Source organism: Schistocerca gregaria, chromosome 11 (genome assembly GCF_023897955.1).
Source record: "Schistocerca gregaria isolate iqSchGreg1 chromosome 11, iqSchGreg1.2, whole genome shotgun sequence".
NCBI lineage: Eukaryota > Metazoa > Arthropoda > Insecta > Orthoptera > Acrididae > Schistocerca > Schistocerca gregaria.
In genome coordinates, this window is record NC_064930.1 from 146,390,335 (window position 1) to 146,403,302 (window position 12,968).

At 45.9% G+C, this 12,968-nt stretch overlaps 1 protein-coding gene and 1 non-coding gene across 2 annotated transcripts in view; both read right to left on the reverse strand.

Moving 5' to 3' along the window:
• LOC126295070 (homeobox protein B-H1-like) overlaps positions 1–12,968 on the reverse strand; it is a 295,733-nt gene that overhangs the window by 209,836 nt on the left and 72,929 nt on the right. Inside the window, exon 2 of the mRNA XM_049987316.1 lies at positions 3,421–3,906. Coding sequence (XP_049843273.1) covers positions 3,421–3,564 — 144 coding nt within the window. The 5' untranslated portion in view covers positions 3,565–3,906. The remainder of the gene's footprint in view (positions 1–3,420; positions 3,907–12,968) is intronic.
• Positions 7,244–7,318, reverse strand: Trnas-cga (transfer RNA serine (anticodon CGA)). The gene has a single exon. It is a non-coding gene; the product is annotated as a tRNA-Ser (tRNA).

Below are 12,968 nucleotides of genomic sequence, written 5' to 3' on the forward strand. Positions count from 1 at the left end.
AGGGGTCCTCCTATGACCGGAAGCGAGACCTGAGACCACGGCTGGGTTCTCACTGAATGGAGTGGAGTGGAGTTGTCTGCGGTGATGAGTCTCACTTCGAAAGCCCCAGTGACCAGCCAAGGCGTGGCTGGAGATGCCCCAGCTGTAGGGAAACCAACACGGCTTTCGCCAGCCACACTGCTCGCCATCCGGAGTGCTGGTCTGGGGTGCCGTTTATTCTCATAGCAGGGCGTCTGCGGTTGTCATCCGCTTCACCCTGACAGCATAGCGGTAAGCTGACGACATTTTGCGCCACGTTTTGTCGCCCTTCATGGCAAGCAATCCTGGGTGTACATTCCAGCAGGATAACGCCTGCCCGCAAATGGCGGACTTTCTACTACTTGCCTTCGTGCTCGCCCAGACCTACCTCGGCCACCGACGTCGCCGGATACTCCATAACTGAGAAGGTTTGGAGCATCATGGGCAGAGCCCTCAGACCGGCACGGGGTGTTGATCCTCTTACGCGCCGGTTGGACAGAATTTGGCAAGATCTCTCTCTGGAGGTCATCCAAAAACAGCTAATCAACACCAAACCCAAAAACCGGTTGTCTAATGGCCAGAGATAGATCAACTTGTCAGTGACATACTCAATCTGTAACGCTCTCTCTCTCTCTCTCTCTCTCTCTCTCTCTCTCTCTCTCTCTCTCCAATAAATCATTGAGTTCCTTTTCCGAAATTGTAATCTTACGTTTGTCTGTACGAGTACATCACATCTACCGACGACCGACCCATTCGGTAATTCTGACGTGGTGCGTCGTTCTTTCTTGTCTTAGTCTACTTTCTCGGAAGTCCAACAGTAAAACAGTCTGGACACCGCCTTCCTCGAAACGGTGTGCCACTGTAGGTTTTATGAGTGTCTTCCCAATGTTGGCGCCCAACAACCAACCCTGTGACCAAAGGAAAAATTTTCAGGCAACAAAGAAATATCCGCTGAGGATATCACTTAAGCTGATGAAACGTGTTGCTACAGAGTCCATCGTTGTTTTCCCTTAGCGCCAACTTATCTGTTCGCCATTCAAATGTGAGCTTTTTGTTTTTTTTATATAAGAGAGGTATGGAAGAGACACACGGATCTCAGCAGTTATTGCTGAACACTTTTTCTCGCTTATTAATGATATTTTGCAGAGAAAGACACTTTGCAGCAAAAGGATCAAGTGAAGGTTGTTCAAGTTCATAGGCAACTGTGGACACGGTGGTTTTCCTTTTCTTTGAGATAAAAATTTCATTTCAGATAACAATAACGCCTGTTTCGAGCCAGATTTCTTGTCCAAGAGTAGAAATTATTGCACATAGTGCATTTCGAAAACACGCATCTGCTAACTGACGGACCCAATTGCAGACCTTAGGATGACTTTGTGACCATTGCAGTTAGGAAGTGCTTACCCCGTCAAGAATAAAGCGTTTTTGAAAAATGATCACCCTATTTCACAAGTCAGTTTTTATTGATAAATGCATACTAAAAGCATCGAACTGCAATATATAAAATTTTGAAGTCGTAGCTATGCTATTACAAATGCTCTGTGTGCAGCAGAAGCACGACGAACGCCTAGAAGATAGCTAAATTTGACATTAACTTTACACAATGTATCTGCTTTCGGCGCCTTTTATTATGTTCTGCACTTATTTTTTGTCATGACGCAAAGAGCAGATGAAGACACTCCCCTTCAAACATTCCCGGAAAAAGGAAGTAGGAAGGGTCACGTCTAGTGATTTTGGAGGGCGCTCTGTTCAGGGTCGAGCTGTCTTCAAATAGTGCACAACTGTTTTTCTTTCCACAACTTCAGTAGGTCTCTGGCGACTTCACTTTTCAACAGGATGGAGCTCCACCACAGTAATACAACGAAGTTCGTCAGTTTCTCATTGTATGACACACTGCCTCGAGGCTCCACATGGCAAATGGAACCAGAGACTCGCGCTGCGCTGCATTCTTGGCGTCCAGAGGTCGCCAGACATCACCCCGTGTCGTTTTTTCTTGTGGTCACACTTGAAGGCGCCGACGGCCTTGCCGCAATGGTAACACCGATTCGCATCATATCACCCGAGTTAAGCGCTGTCGGTCTGGGCTAGCACTACGGTGGGTGACCACCCTGTCTGCCGAGCGCTGTTGGCAAGCAGGGTGCACTCAGCCCGTGTGCGGCAAACTGAGGAGCTACTTAAGTAAGAGGTTCCTGTCTCGTAAACTGACGTACGGCCGGGAGAGCGGTGTGCTGACCACGTGTCCCTCCATATCTGCATGTAATGACGCCTATGCGCTGAGGATGACACGGCGGCCGGTCGGTACCGTTTGGCCTACATGGGCTGTTCGGGAGGAGTTCAGTAGATATTTGAAGGGAAGCACGTTCCTTTGTCCTTCACCTCGTGACAGAGAAGAGTGAAGAATAGAATACCAGCTGCCATAACTTCTGTAGAAGCTGACACGCTGTGTGAAGTCTATGACGAATTTATCTATCGTGCAGATGATGATCGTGCCGGTGGACACACGTAGCATTTGTAATAGCTTGGCTGGAAGTTTTAAGGTTTTTTTGTGAGTATTTTACAATGAATCCCATCTTTGTAATAGGTTTTTTCGATAAATAGTAAGTTTTCAAATGAGATCGTTCTTTTTGAAACGCGCTGTAATTCCAACCGATGTAGAGAAACTTATAGGCTGCCAGCGACAGTAGTAGAAATAAAAATTTCTTATTTCTGAATGTTGTGGCAACGGCCTTGGTGCAGTGGATACAACGGTTTCCGTCAGATCATCGAAGTTAAGCGCTGTCGGGCATGGTCGGCACTTGGATGGGTGACCATCCAGGCCGCCATGCGCTGTCGCCGTTTTTCGGAGCCAACCGAATAGTAGCGGCTTCGGTCAAGAATACCAACATAACGACCGGGAGAGCGATGTGCTGACCGCACGCCCCTCCAATCCGCATTCTCCACTGAGGGTGACACGGCGGTCGGATGGTCCCGGTAGGCCACTCGTGGCCTCAAGACGGAGTGCTTTTTTTCACTCACTCACTGGGAGAAGTTACATTCTCCTGGCCCCTTCATTACTATGCTCACGCTCATCGAAACTGTCCCAATATACGGTCTGGTGTCAGTTCAGTATCATTAGTCTCTGCAAAAGTTGGACCATGACAACAGCTGACAACACGCAGCACTGAAAGCCCCTTTCCCAACCCCACTCACACTGTGTGTGTGTGTCACAGTCTTTATAATGAAAGCATTGAACGCTTTTACACCTGCAGTGCAAAAAGAAAAACCACGAAAGCTCCCAGACCCACACACGACCATCCATTACGCCACGCTTAGTCGCACTGTAACGGGTCTGGGTCTACAGCAAGCGGTGCGGAGAAGCCAGCTACTAGAAGCTCAATCCAGGCCAAGTCTGCACAAGTGTACCTTCCTCCTGTGTCTGAAGAGTGGGTGGTGGTGGTGGTGGTGGCCGTGGTGGTGGTGGGTCGCGCCCTCCTCCTCCACGGGGCTCACCACGTCCAGGTCCTCCGAGTGCGCCTTCTGCAGCGAGTGGAACCAGTGCTGCAGCATCGCTGATCCCAGCCTCCAACCTCAGACCAGCACGCAGTCACATCGGCGATCACCCACTACACTCACTGGTCTTCAAGCTGGCACTCCTGTTCTCTTGCACCTCCAACTGCTCCACTGTCGACGATACGAAATGCGGGCTACCACCACGACCTGTGTCGACACCAGCGACTGTGTCTGACATTTACACTAATGCTCGGACAGTAGTCCTAGACAGATTTCTTGACAGAAGTGTCCCTTTTGGAACCACACTGCTGTACGTGCGAATGTGAACCGATGGCTTTGGAAACTTCACGGAATCGCAATCTTCAGGTGACAGGCTTGGCACCTTGGCACAGTGTAGAGCTGTAATAGGAGAAATGACGTAAGAATTTTCACTACCATAACAGGCTGTGAGATAGTCGAAGAGTCTCCATTGAGTCATCACGATCTGAGAGTGACAACCAGAAGTAAAACTGACAAACCCGATTCCTACAACCGTGCTATCCTCAGAGAAGTATTGTCATCGCACAGAAACCAAACGGACTTGGTCACTATTTCCATTTGGTAAATCCAAGGTATTGGCCACGCTTAATGGAAGGAATTCGACAGTTTTCCATTTTAAGATGAGTACCGAATGTCTAACAGCATGTGAAATCGCTGAAATATTACGAAATCGTACGAAAATGCGACGTGTAACGGGACGATCACGATAAATCAGTACTAGAGGGAGGGTTCTGGTAACATGCGATGCTACTGCAAAAAGAGATCGTAGACAAGACACCAGCGCGATCACTCCTATAGTGTGTTGTGCAGTGTATGGACAGTATTAGATGGAGGGAGGGAGGGAGGGAGGGAGGGTTCTGGTAACATGCGACGCTACTGCAAAAGAGATCGTAGACAAGACACCAGCGCGATCACTCCTAGAGTGTGTTGTGCAGTGTATGGAGTCCTTATCGAGAACGAGGAATGGCGGGCATGAGAAGAATTCGGAGACGCTCCGGTAGGGTTCTTACCAAGTTGATACAGAGGGTGACAGGGGGTTAGCTGCTTGATTTGGAGGAGGGGACCCAACAGAGCAGTCATAGGTCGCATCGCATTAGGGGAGAAAAGGGGAAGGAAGTCGGTCGTGGCCTTTCAAAGGAACCATCCCGGCATTTGCTTGAAGCGATTTAGGCAAATCACGGAAAACCTAGAGCAGGATGGCCGGACAAGGGTTTGAACCGTCGTCCTCCCGAATGTTTAGTGCAGTGTAGTAACCGCTGCGCCACCTAGTTCGGTCGGCAGAGAGCATCAGGCAGTTTCAGTGGGGATCCGTGGAAGAAAGAGGATGTAGTTTCCGCAAAAAGCTGTTGGGTACATTTAGGGAATCTCTATTGCGAGGAAACAGTACGGTAATTATCAGGTACGACCATACACCCCACGGATGATATCTGACAGTAAGAGAGAGAGAGAGAGAGAGAGAGAGAGAGAGAGAGAGAGAGAGAGAGAGAGAGAGAGAGAAAGAGAAAGAGAGAGAGACAGAGAGAGAGAGAAAGAAAGAGAAAGAGAGAGAGAGACAGAGAAAGAAAGAGAAAGAGAGAGAGAGACCGAGAAAGAAAGAGACAGAGAGAGAAAGAAAGAGACAGAGACAGAGACAGAGACAGAGACAGAGAGAGAGAGAGAGACAGACAGACTGATTAGAGGCTGTACGGAGGCATATACGCTGAATCAGGGGGTCAGTACATGTTTTGAGAGAACAGTATTGGTGATTTCCCAACAAAAACCTTCACATGGACATATTCCCTATTCCGAATGGTTCACAAGATAGAACGCGTTTAATGTTCACTGTTATAGTTACTTTCTGCATTATTCAGCACGTCGTCATTGTTTACAATATACCAGAGCAGTGTAGAGAAATCGGAGACTAACAATTTGATCTATGATACTTGCGGTCAGTCAAGTTGAGAAACGACTTCAAATTGTCCTACAAAGAAACCGTAAGCTGAAGTGGATGAGCATCGCGCTACCTTTTCAGTATTCTATCGCTCTCTTTACGCAAATTATTCAGCCTACGGAAAAAAATGAGTAAGAATTTCTTTTGCAGAAAATTTAAGTTTAATTTTATACTAATTTTGTACTGTGACACGTTTTCCTCACAGGGCGCGGTTTTACAGTTATTCAAGAGAAATGTGAAAAATTGACTTTTTGTGTCTTTAATTTCGGAAATCATTCGAATAGAGCGTATGTCCATATGAAGTGTTCTGCACAAAATCAGCATTACTATCACCCCTAAAGAATATACCTTCCCTCCGACTAATGCTGTGTAGGTAGTCGTTTTTGGCTTGTCGATACGCGAGCTGAACAGAAAATAAAATTGGTAAAGTCCACATTTAACGACGGCTGCCATTCCTGAAATTAGGCGGAAATTCCACGCGCGGGTTTCGTCATTTTCCGACGTTCACTGAAAAACAGTACACCTCTGTGGCGGAAGAAAAATGTTCAGTGAACAATGTGATACTGCTGCAGACGCACTCTTGATAAAGTGTTGACGTAAGGTCTCCTCTGTTTACGTAACAGAGCAGTGGCACAGACTTCCAGCTGCAAACAATAAACCGACCGGGACGAATTCCGGGCACACTGCGCGTGCAAAAAAAAATGGACGAAACTGGAACGAAGTAGCAGTTACGTGTAGTGTACAGTAGTTTGCTAAGTACATAAACAATGTGTAAAGCAAGGCAGTACGTGAAACTCTGGAATGTTTACAAGAATTTTTTTTTTAAGAAATCCTTTTCATGTGACAAAAATTTAAAACGCGCACCGTTTTAGCGACATGCGCCTATAAGGTTTCTGCGCTGGCCGTGATGTTCAATCCCCCGTGTGCTGAATAGATTTTTAAAGACGTTGCTCAAACGTCGTCCGGTCTCATTCATTCATGGACAACTGAGCTCTGCGTGTCAATGATGATCTAACACGCTAAAAATAGCCATGTGTTTCACCAGTAGGTCACCAGCCAGCTTTTGATGAGTATGGCGGTGCCTCTTACACCAAACGCTTCGTTTCCCACCCACGAAACTAAATACACTGGTGCTCAGCAAAATGTCCAAAACAATGTAAGACACGCGGCAGTATGAACGGCATGTCTGAACGTAGCTACTTTGAGAACATTCATGCCCTGTTAACAATAAGAGTAGACCAGATACGGCTTGAATTCAAAGTATCGGCAGCAATTGATAGATTTATACTAAATAAATGAACGAACGAACGACGGGCTTTTTCTCCTTGGCACACAAAACGAGTCAGAACACCGTTGCACAAACAACGAAAGAAAAAAGTATGTCATTTATAAACAGACGCAAAATCCCCAAAACTGGTCATCTCTTACATAAGATCGAAATTTAGAGCGGACCTCAATGCGAGATGCTTATAACAGTGTCCACAACGAAACTGTCTCGAAACATGGCAGGAAATCCAAAGATATTCTGGTCGTATGTGAAGTACGTTAGCGGCAAGACACAGTCAATGCCTTCTCTGTGCAACAGCAATGGGCATACTATCGAAGACAGTGCTGTCAAAGCAGAGATACTAAACCCAACCTTCCGAAATGCCTTCACAGAAGACGACGAAGTAAATATTCCAGAATTCGAATCAAGAGCAGCTGCCAACATGACTAATGTACAAGTAAATGTCCTCGAAGTGAAACTTCATGGCAGATTAAAACTGTGTGCCGGGCCGAGACTCGAACTCGGGACCTTTGCCTTTCGCGGGCAAGTGCTCTACCAACTGAGCTACCCAAGCACGACTCAAGCCCCGTCCTCACAGCTTTGCTTCTACCAGTACCTCGTCTCCTACCTTCCAAATTTAACAGAGGTCCCGAGTTCGAGTCTCGGCCCAGCGCACAGTTTTAATCTGCCAGGAGCGCACACTCCGCTGCAGAGTGAAAATCTCATTCTGGAATCCTCGAAATAGTGAAGCAAGTTAAATCACCGTCCGGCCCCCGGTATCTGAGTCGTCAGCGCGAGCGGGTTCGATTCCCGGCTCGATCGGAGATTTTCTCCGCTCAGGGACTGGGTGTTGTCCTAACCATCATCATTTCATCCCCATCGACGCACAAGTCGCCGAAGTGGCGTCAAATGGAAAGACCTGCACCTGGCGAGCGATCTACCCGACGGGGTGCCCTAGCCGCAAGGCATTTTTAACTTAAATCACTTAATGAAATCAAGTCTTCTGGTCCACACTGTGTACGAATTAGGTTCCTTTCAGATGCAGCACTTCCATGCTTGACGATCATACACAACCGTTCACTCTACGTTACATCCGTACCCAAAGACTGGAAAGTTGCACAGCTCACACCGACATTCAAGAAAGGTAGCAGGAGTAATCCACTAAACAACAGGTCCATAGCGTTAACGTCCATGTACACCGGGTTTCTGGAGCATATATTGTGTTCGAACATTATGAATTATCTCGAAGGAAACTGTCTACTGACACACAGTCAACACGGATTTAGGAAACACCGTTCTTGTGAAACACAACTAACTCTTGACTCGCACGAACTGTTGAAAGCTACTGACAAGGAATTTCAAATTCATTCCGTATTTCCGGACTTCCGGAAACCTTTTGACACGATACCATACAAACGGCTTGTAGTGAAATTGCGTGCTTATGGAATATCGTCTCAGTTGTAAGACTGGATGAGTTATACCTTGTCAGAGGGGTCATAGTTCGTAGTAACTGACGGAAAGTTATTGAGTAAAACTGAAGTGATTTCTGGCGTTCCCCAAGGTAGTGTTATAGGCCCTTTGCCGTTCCTTTTGTATATAGACGATTTGGAAGACAATCTGAGCAGCAGTCTTCGGTTGTTTGCAGATGACGCTGCCGTTTATTGACTAGTAAAGTCATCAGATGATCGAAACAAATTGCGAAACGGTTTACAAAATATTTCTGTACGGTGGGAAAATTGGCAATTGACCCTAAATAACGAAATGTGCGTTACACGATAAATCAGTCAATCTAAAAGCCGTAAAGTCAACTAAATGCTTATGAAGTACAACTGCGGACAACTTACATTGGAAAGAACACGCAGAAAATTTTGTGGGGAAGCCAAATCAAAGACTGAGTTTTATTGGCAGGACACTTAGAAAATTTAACAGATCTACTAAGAAGACTGTCAACACTACGTTTGTCCGTCCTGTTTTAGCATACTGCTGTGCAGTCTGGGATCCTTACCAGATAGGACTGACTGAGAACAGGAGTAAGTTCATCGAAGGGTAGCACGTTTGGTATCATCGCGAAATAGGGGGTGAGAGTGTCACTGAAATGATACACGATTTGGGGTGGACATCACGAAAACAAAGGAGTTTTTCGTTGCGGAGCAATCTTCTCATAGAATTCCCATCACCAACTTTCTCCTCGGACGCGAAAATATCTTGCTGACGTCGATCTACATAGAGGGGAAACGATCACCATGATAAAATAAGGGAAATCAGCGATGGTATGGAGAGATTTAAGTATTAGTTCTTTACGAGATTGAAATAACATAATTGTGAAGGACGATCGAGTAACCTCCTGCACTTTAATCTGATCTGCAGAGTATCGATGTAGATGTAGTAGTCATAAGTTTATCTAGAGACTTTTTGTAAAAAAAAAAGTACGTTTTTGTGTATTTCCCATGTACACTGTACAATTTACCATGTTGCCTTTCGCGCGCGCACACACACACACACACACACACACACACACACACACACACACACACACACACACACACACACTATAATACAGGGTGACCGATGCATGAGTCGTCACGCCATCTCTCTGCTCTTTTAGGAGGTATGTGTGAGAAAAGTAATAGGAGTGCTAACACTGCGAGCTATCTGGCAACGCCGTGTAGTTGTAATTGTGCAGAGCGGTGCGTTCATCTCTTCCAGATGCTCAGTCCGAGTTTTAGCACCGTACGGCCATCGTGAGAGTTTGAGAGCGCCATATGTGAAGTTGTGTTTCAGTCGTGCGTTACGAAAACGGGGTAGCGGAATTTAGGGCAACGTTAAGCCACTAAGTTTTCCGTTGAACCTTGGGAGTTCGTGATTTTGACCTTTCACGAGTTGGATCAGATCTATGGTGCAACCATTCGTCATCACCAGCACTGGCGAAAGTCATTTTTGAAGGCCGAGAATACGTCGAAGGTCAACCTCGGTCACACAGACAAAATTTAAGACGCCGAAAATGTGCTCTTCAGAGATCAGACCAATGTGTAACAGTAAGAAGGATGGGTGCCTGTTAAGCACTTTACAGTGAAAGTTTTGAACACGGCTGCTGTGTCAGCGACGGTTACGAAGTAAAACTAAAGCAGTAACAGCCCTCGGTCGCAAAAATGAAGTCTTTTTGACCTAGCTGGATGTAAGGTCCACAGAGGAAAAACGTCGTTTCGCATAATTGGCGGACACCACATCCAACAATTTGAACTGCAAACGCGGCCAACACAAGGAGCCTCAAATCAAAATGATCAATATTTTTGAACTAGGTTTCGGCAACTTTTTTTTTTTTTTGAATTTTATACGTGACATGCCAGTTTGAATGTTTTAGTTCTGATGACGGCACTGTTAGTAGTTGCGGAAACACAGGTCAAAGAGACTTCATGTTTGCGACAGAGGGTTGTTATTGCTTTAATTTTACTTCCACCGTAAATCATATTTTGACCGTAGATTTGGACACGCGAAAGGTTTGTACAAAAGTGGCGGCGAAAGACATCACAACTGAGGAGAAAGTATACTAAAACAATGAATGCGCTGGCCATCTTGAGAGCATTGCCTATGACGACGAATGGTACGGCCATCACATGTGACGTACCTAGGATTTTTGAGTGCGATGCTGAAAGAGAGCGACATAGTGAGCAGTGGCAAAATGAGAGCTACCCTCGACTGAAAAAAGCTAGCATGAGCAACTCAAACCACTGAAGATTTTTCATCTTCTGACAGTAGCAGTATAGTGCATAAAGCTTTTATTCCTCTCGGACAAACCATGACTCAGGTTTTTTACCAAGATGTCCCCGAATGTTTTCATTTTATTTATTTAGACGTTTAGTTCCGTAGGACCAAATCTCTAAGGTCATTGGACGTGTCAGAACGTGAAATTACGACATAAATGTGGCAACAGATAAAAGAAAAAAGTCAAGCCGTAACTTTAACTAAACGCAATCAACATATACACCAAGAATCAGCTTAATTTTTGAAGGAACTATTCATCCGAATAGAAGGCGTGACCCAGGTTTCGATTTCAGCTTCAGTTTGAAAGATCGTGAATTACTGCTATGATCTTTGATTTCTTGTGGTAGCTTATTGAAAACGGAAGCAGCAGTGGAGAGAGAGAGAGAGAGAGAGAGAGAGAGAGAGAGAGAACGAACGAACGAAATATATGGAAAGACAGCCAGAAAATAAATGCCCTTCAATCACAAAACACGGTAAAATTGCACAAGTGCCATTTAAAATACTTCGGAGAAACTGTGCAATCTCCAGGATTAAACCGAATCGCCAATGACTAAACAATCACCAAACTGCAGAAAGCCTATAAGCAAACGTGGACGCATTACAACGAGAAGTGCATTTCGACAGACGCCAAATTACGGCACTATCGAACAGTAACTCTTCCAGAAGCAATCTACGCAGCTGAAACGATGGTGATTCAAAAATTATGGAAATAGAAAATCAGGAATGAAAAATTCTCAGGAAGATTTACGGGGCAATCAACAAAAACGGCATTTGAATGAAGAGAACACAAAGCAGACGAAATCAGAAAACGCCGAGCCAAATTTTATACATGTATCTACAGGATGGAAGAAAATGGTTCAAATGGCTCTGAGCACTATGGGACTCAACATCTGTGATCATAAGTCCCCTAGAACTTAGAACTACTTAAACCTGACTAATCGAAGGACATCACACACATCCATGCCCGAGGCAGGATTCGAACCTGCGATCGTATCAGTCGTGTGATTCCAGACTGATGTGCCTAGGACCCCTCGGCCATCGCGACTGGCAACTGTTCTGTTGATTAATTTAATGAAGTGTAGCAACATTTCATGTATTCTAACACGATTAGCGGTATTTGTTTGTGGTAACTCCAAGTACACATTGCACCAACGAAACTGCAAATCTCTGCCGAAAGCCCATAGGAAATGCGCCTGTCGATTCTTAGAGACACCTGGACATACGGCCGCAAGACGGGAGTTAACACTCTCTAGAACGCGAACTGCTAGTTCGAGCTAGACACACTGGACATTCCATTCCGAAAATCGTGAGGGAATTCAGTGTTCAGAGATCCACAGTGTCAATAGGGCGCGGCGAATGCCAAATTTCTGTCACTACAGCTCAGTGGCCGGCGGCCTTCACTTAACAACCGGGAGCAGTGCCGTTTGCGTATAGTTGTCAGTGCTAACAGACAAGCAACACTGCGCGACATAACCGCAGAAATCAGTGTGGGACGTGTGACTGCTAACAGCGCGACGCCTCTCCTGGTCTCGTGACCGTATCAGTTGGACCCGAGTCTACCGCAGAACTGTGGCCTTCTCGCCTGAGTCCCGACATAAGTTGGTAAGATCTTACGGTAGGGTTCGACTCTCACGCAGACTCTGCGAAGCCATGGGCCCAAGTTGTCAAAGAGGGCACTGTTAAAGCTGGTGGTGGCTCTGTAATGGTCTGGGGTTTGTTTACATGGCATGGACTAAGTCCTCTGTTCCGACTCAACTGATCACTGATGCAAAATGTTTATGTTCGGCTACTTGAAGACCATTTGCTTCGATTCATGGACTTTGTGTTCCCAAAAAATGTCTTGTCACCGGGTCCCAATTGTTCGTTAATGCTGCGGAAAACATTTCGCAAAATTCCAGCGAGCGAATTATTTCTCCACCCAGATCCCTCGACGCGAATCGAATACTTATGGGACATAATCAACAGGTCAGTTCGTGCACAAAATCCTGCACCGGCAAAACTTTTGCGTTTATGGACGGCTATGTTGGCAGCATGACTCAATGTTTCTATAGGGGACTTCCCACTACTAATTGAGTCCATGTACTATACCGGGCAAATGGAGGTCCGACACGCTATTAGGCGGTATCCCATGACTTGTCACCTCAGCTTGTGTTTGTCTGTGGCGTGAAAACAGATAAACTACGTTTAGTTATTATATACATGTAAGACCATAGAAGAAATCGCGGTAGGTGATTGGTCGTCATAGATGCGTCGGAGTTCCGTGTTCGAGCACTAGGTACCGCAACACTGCCTTTGGCTCTGAACGTTTAGGCAATCCCCAACGCTGCAGATCATTGCGGTCAGCATAGCTAGCAGGCGCTATACGTTCACAATGTCCTACACATCCGACCACCGCAACGCAGTATTTCCGGACACGTAGACTGTAAACGGAGGAAATGAAAATTCACGTTCACAGATTTTCTA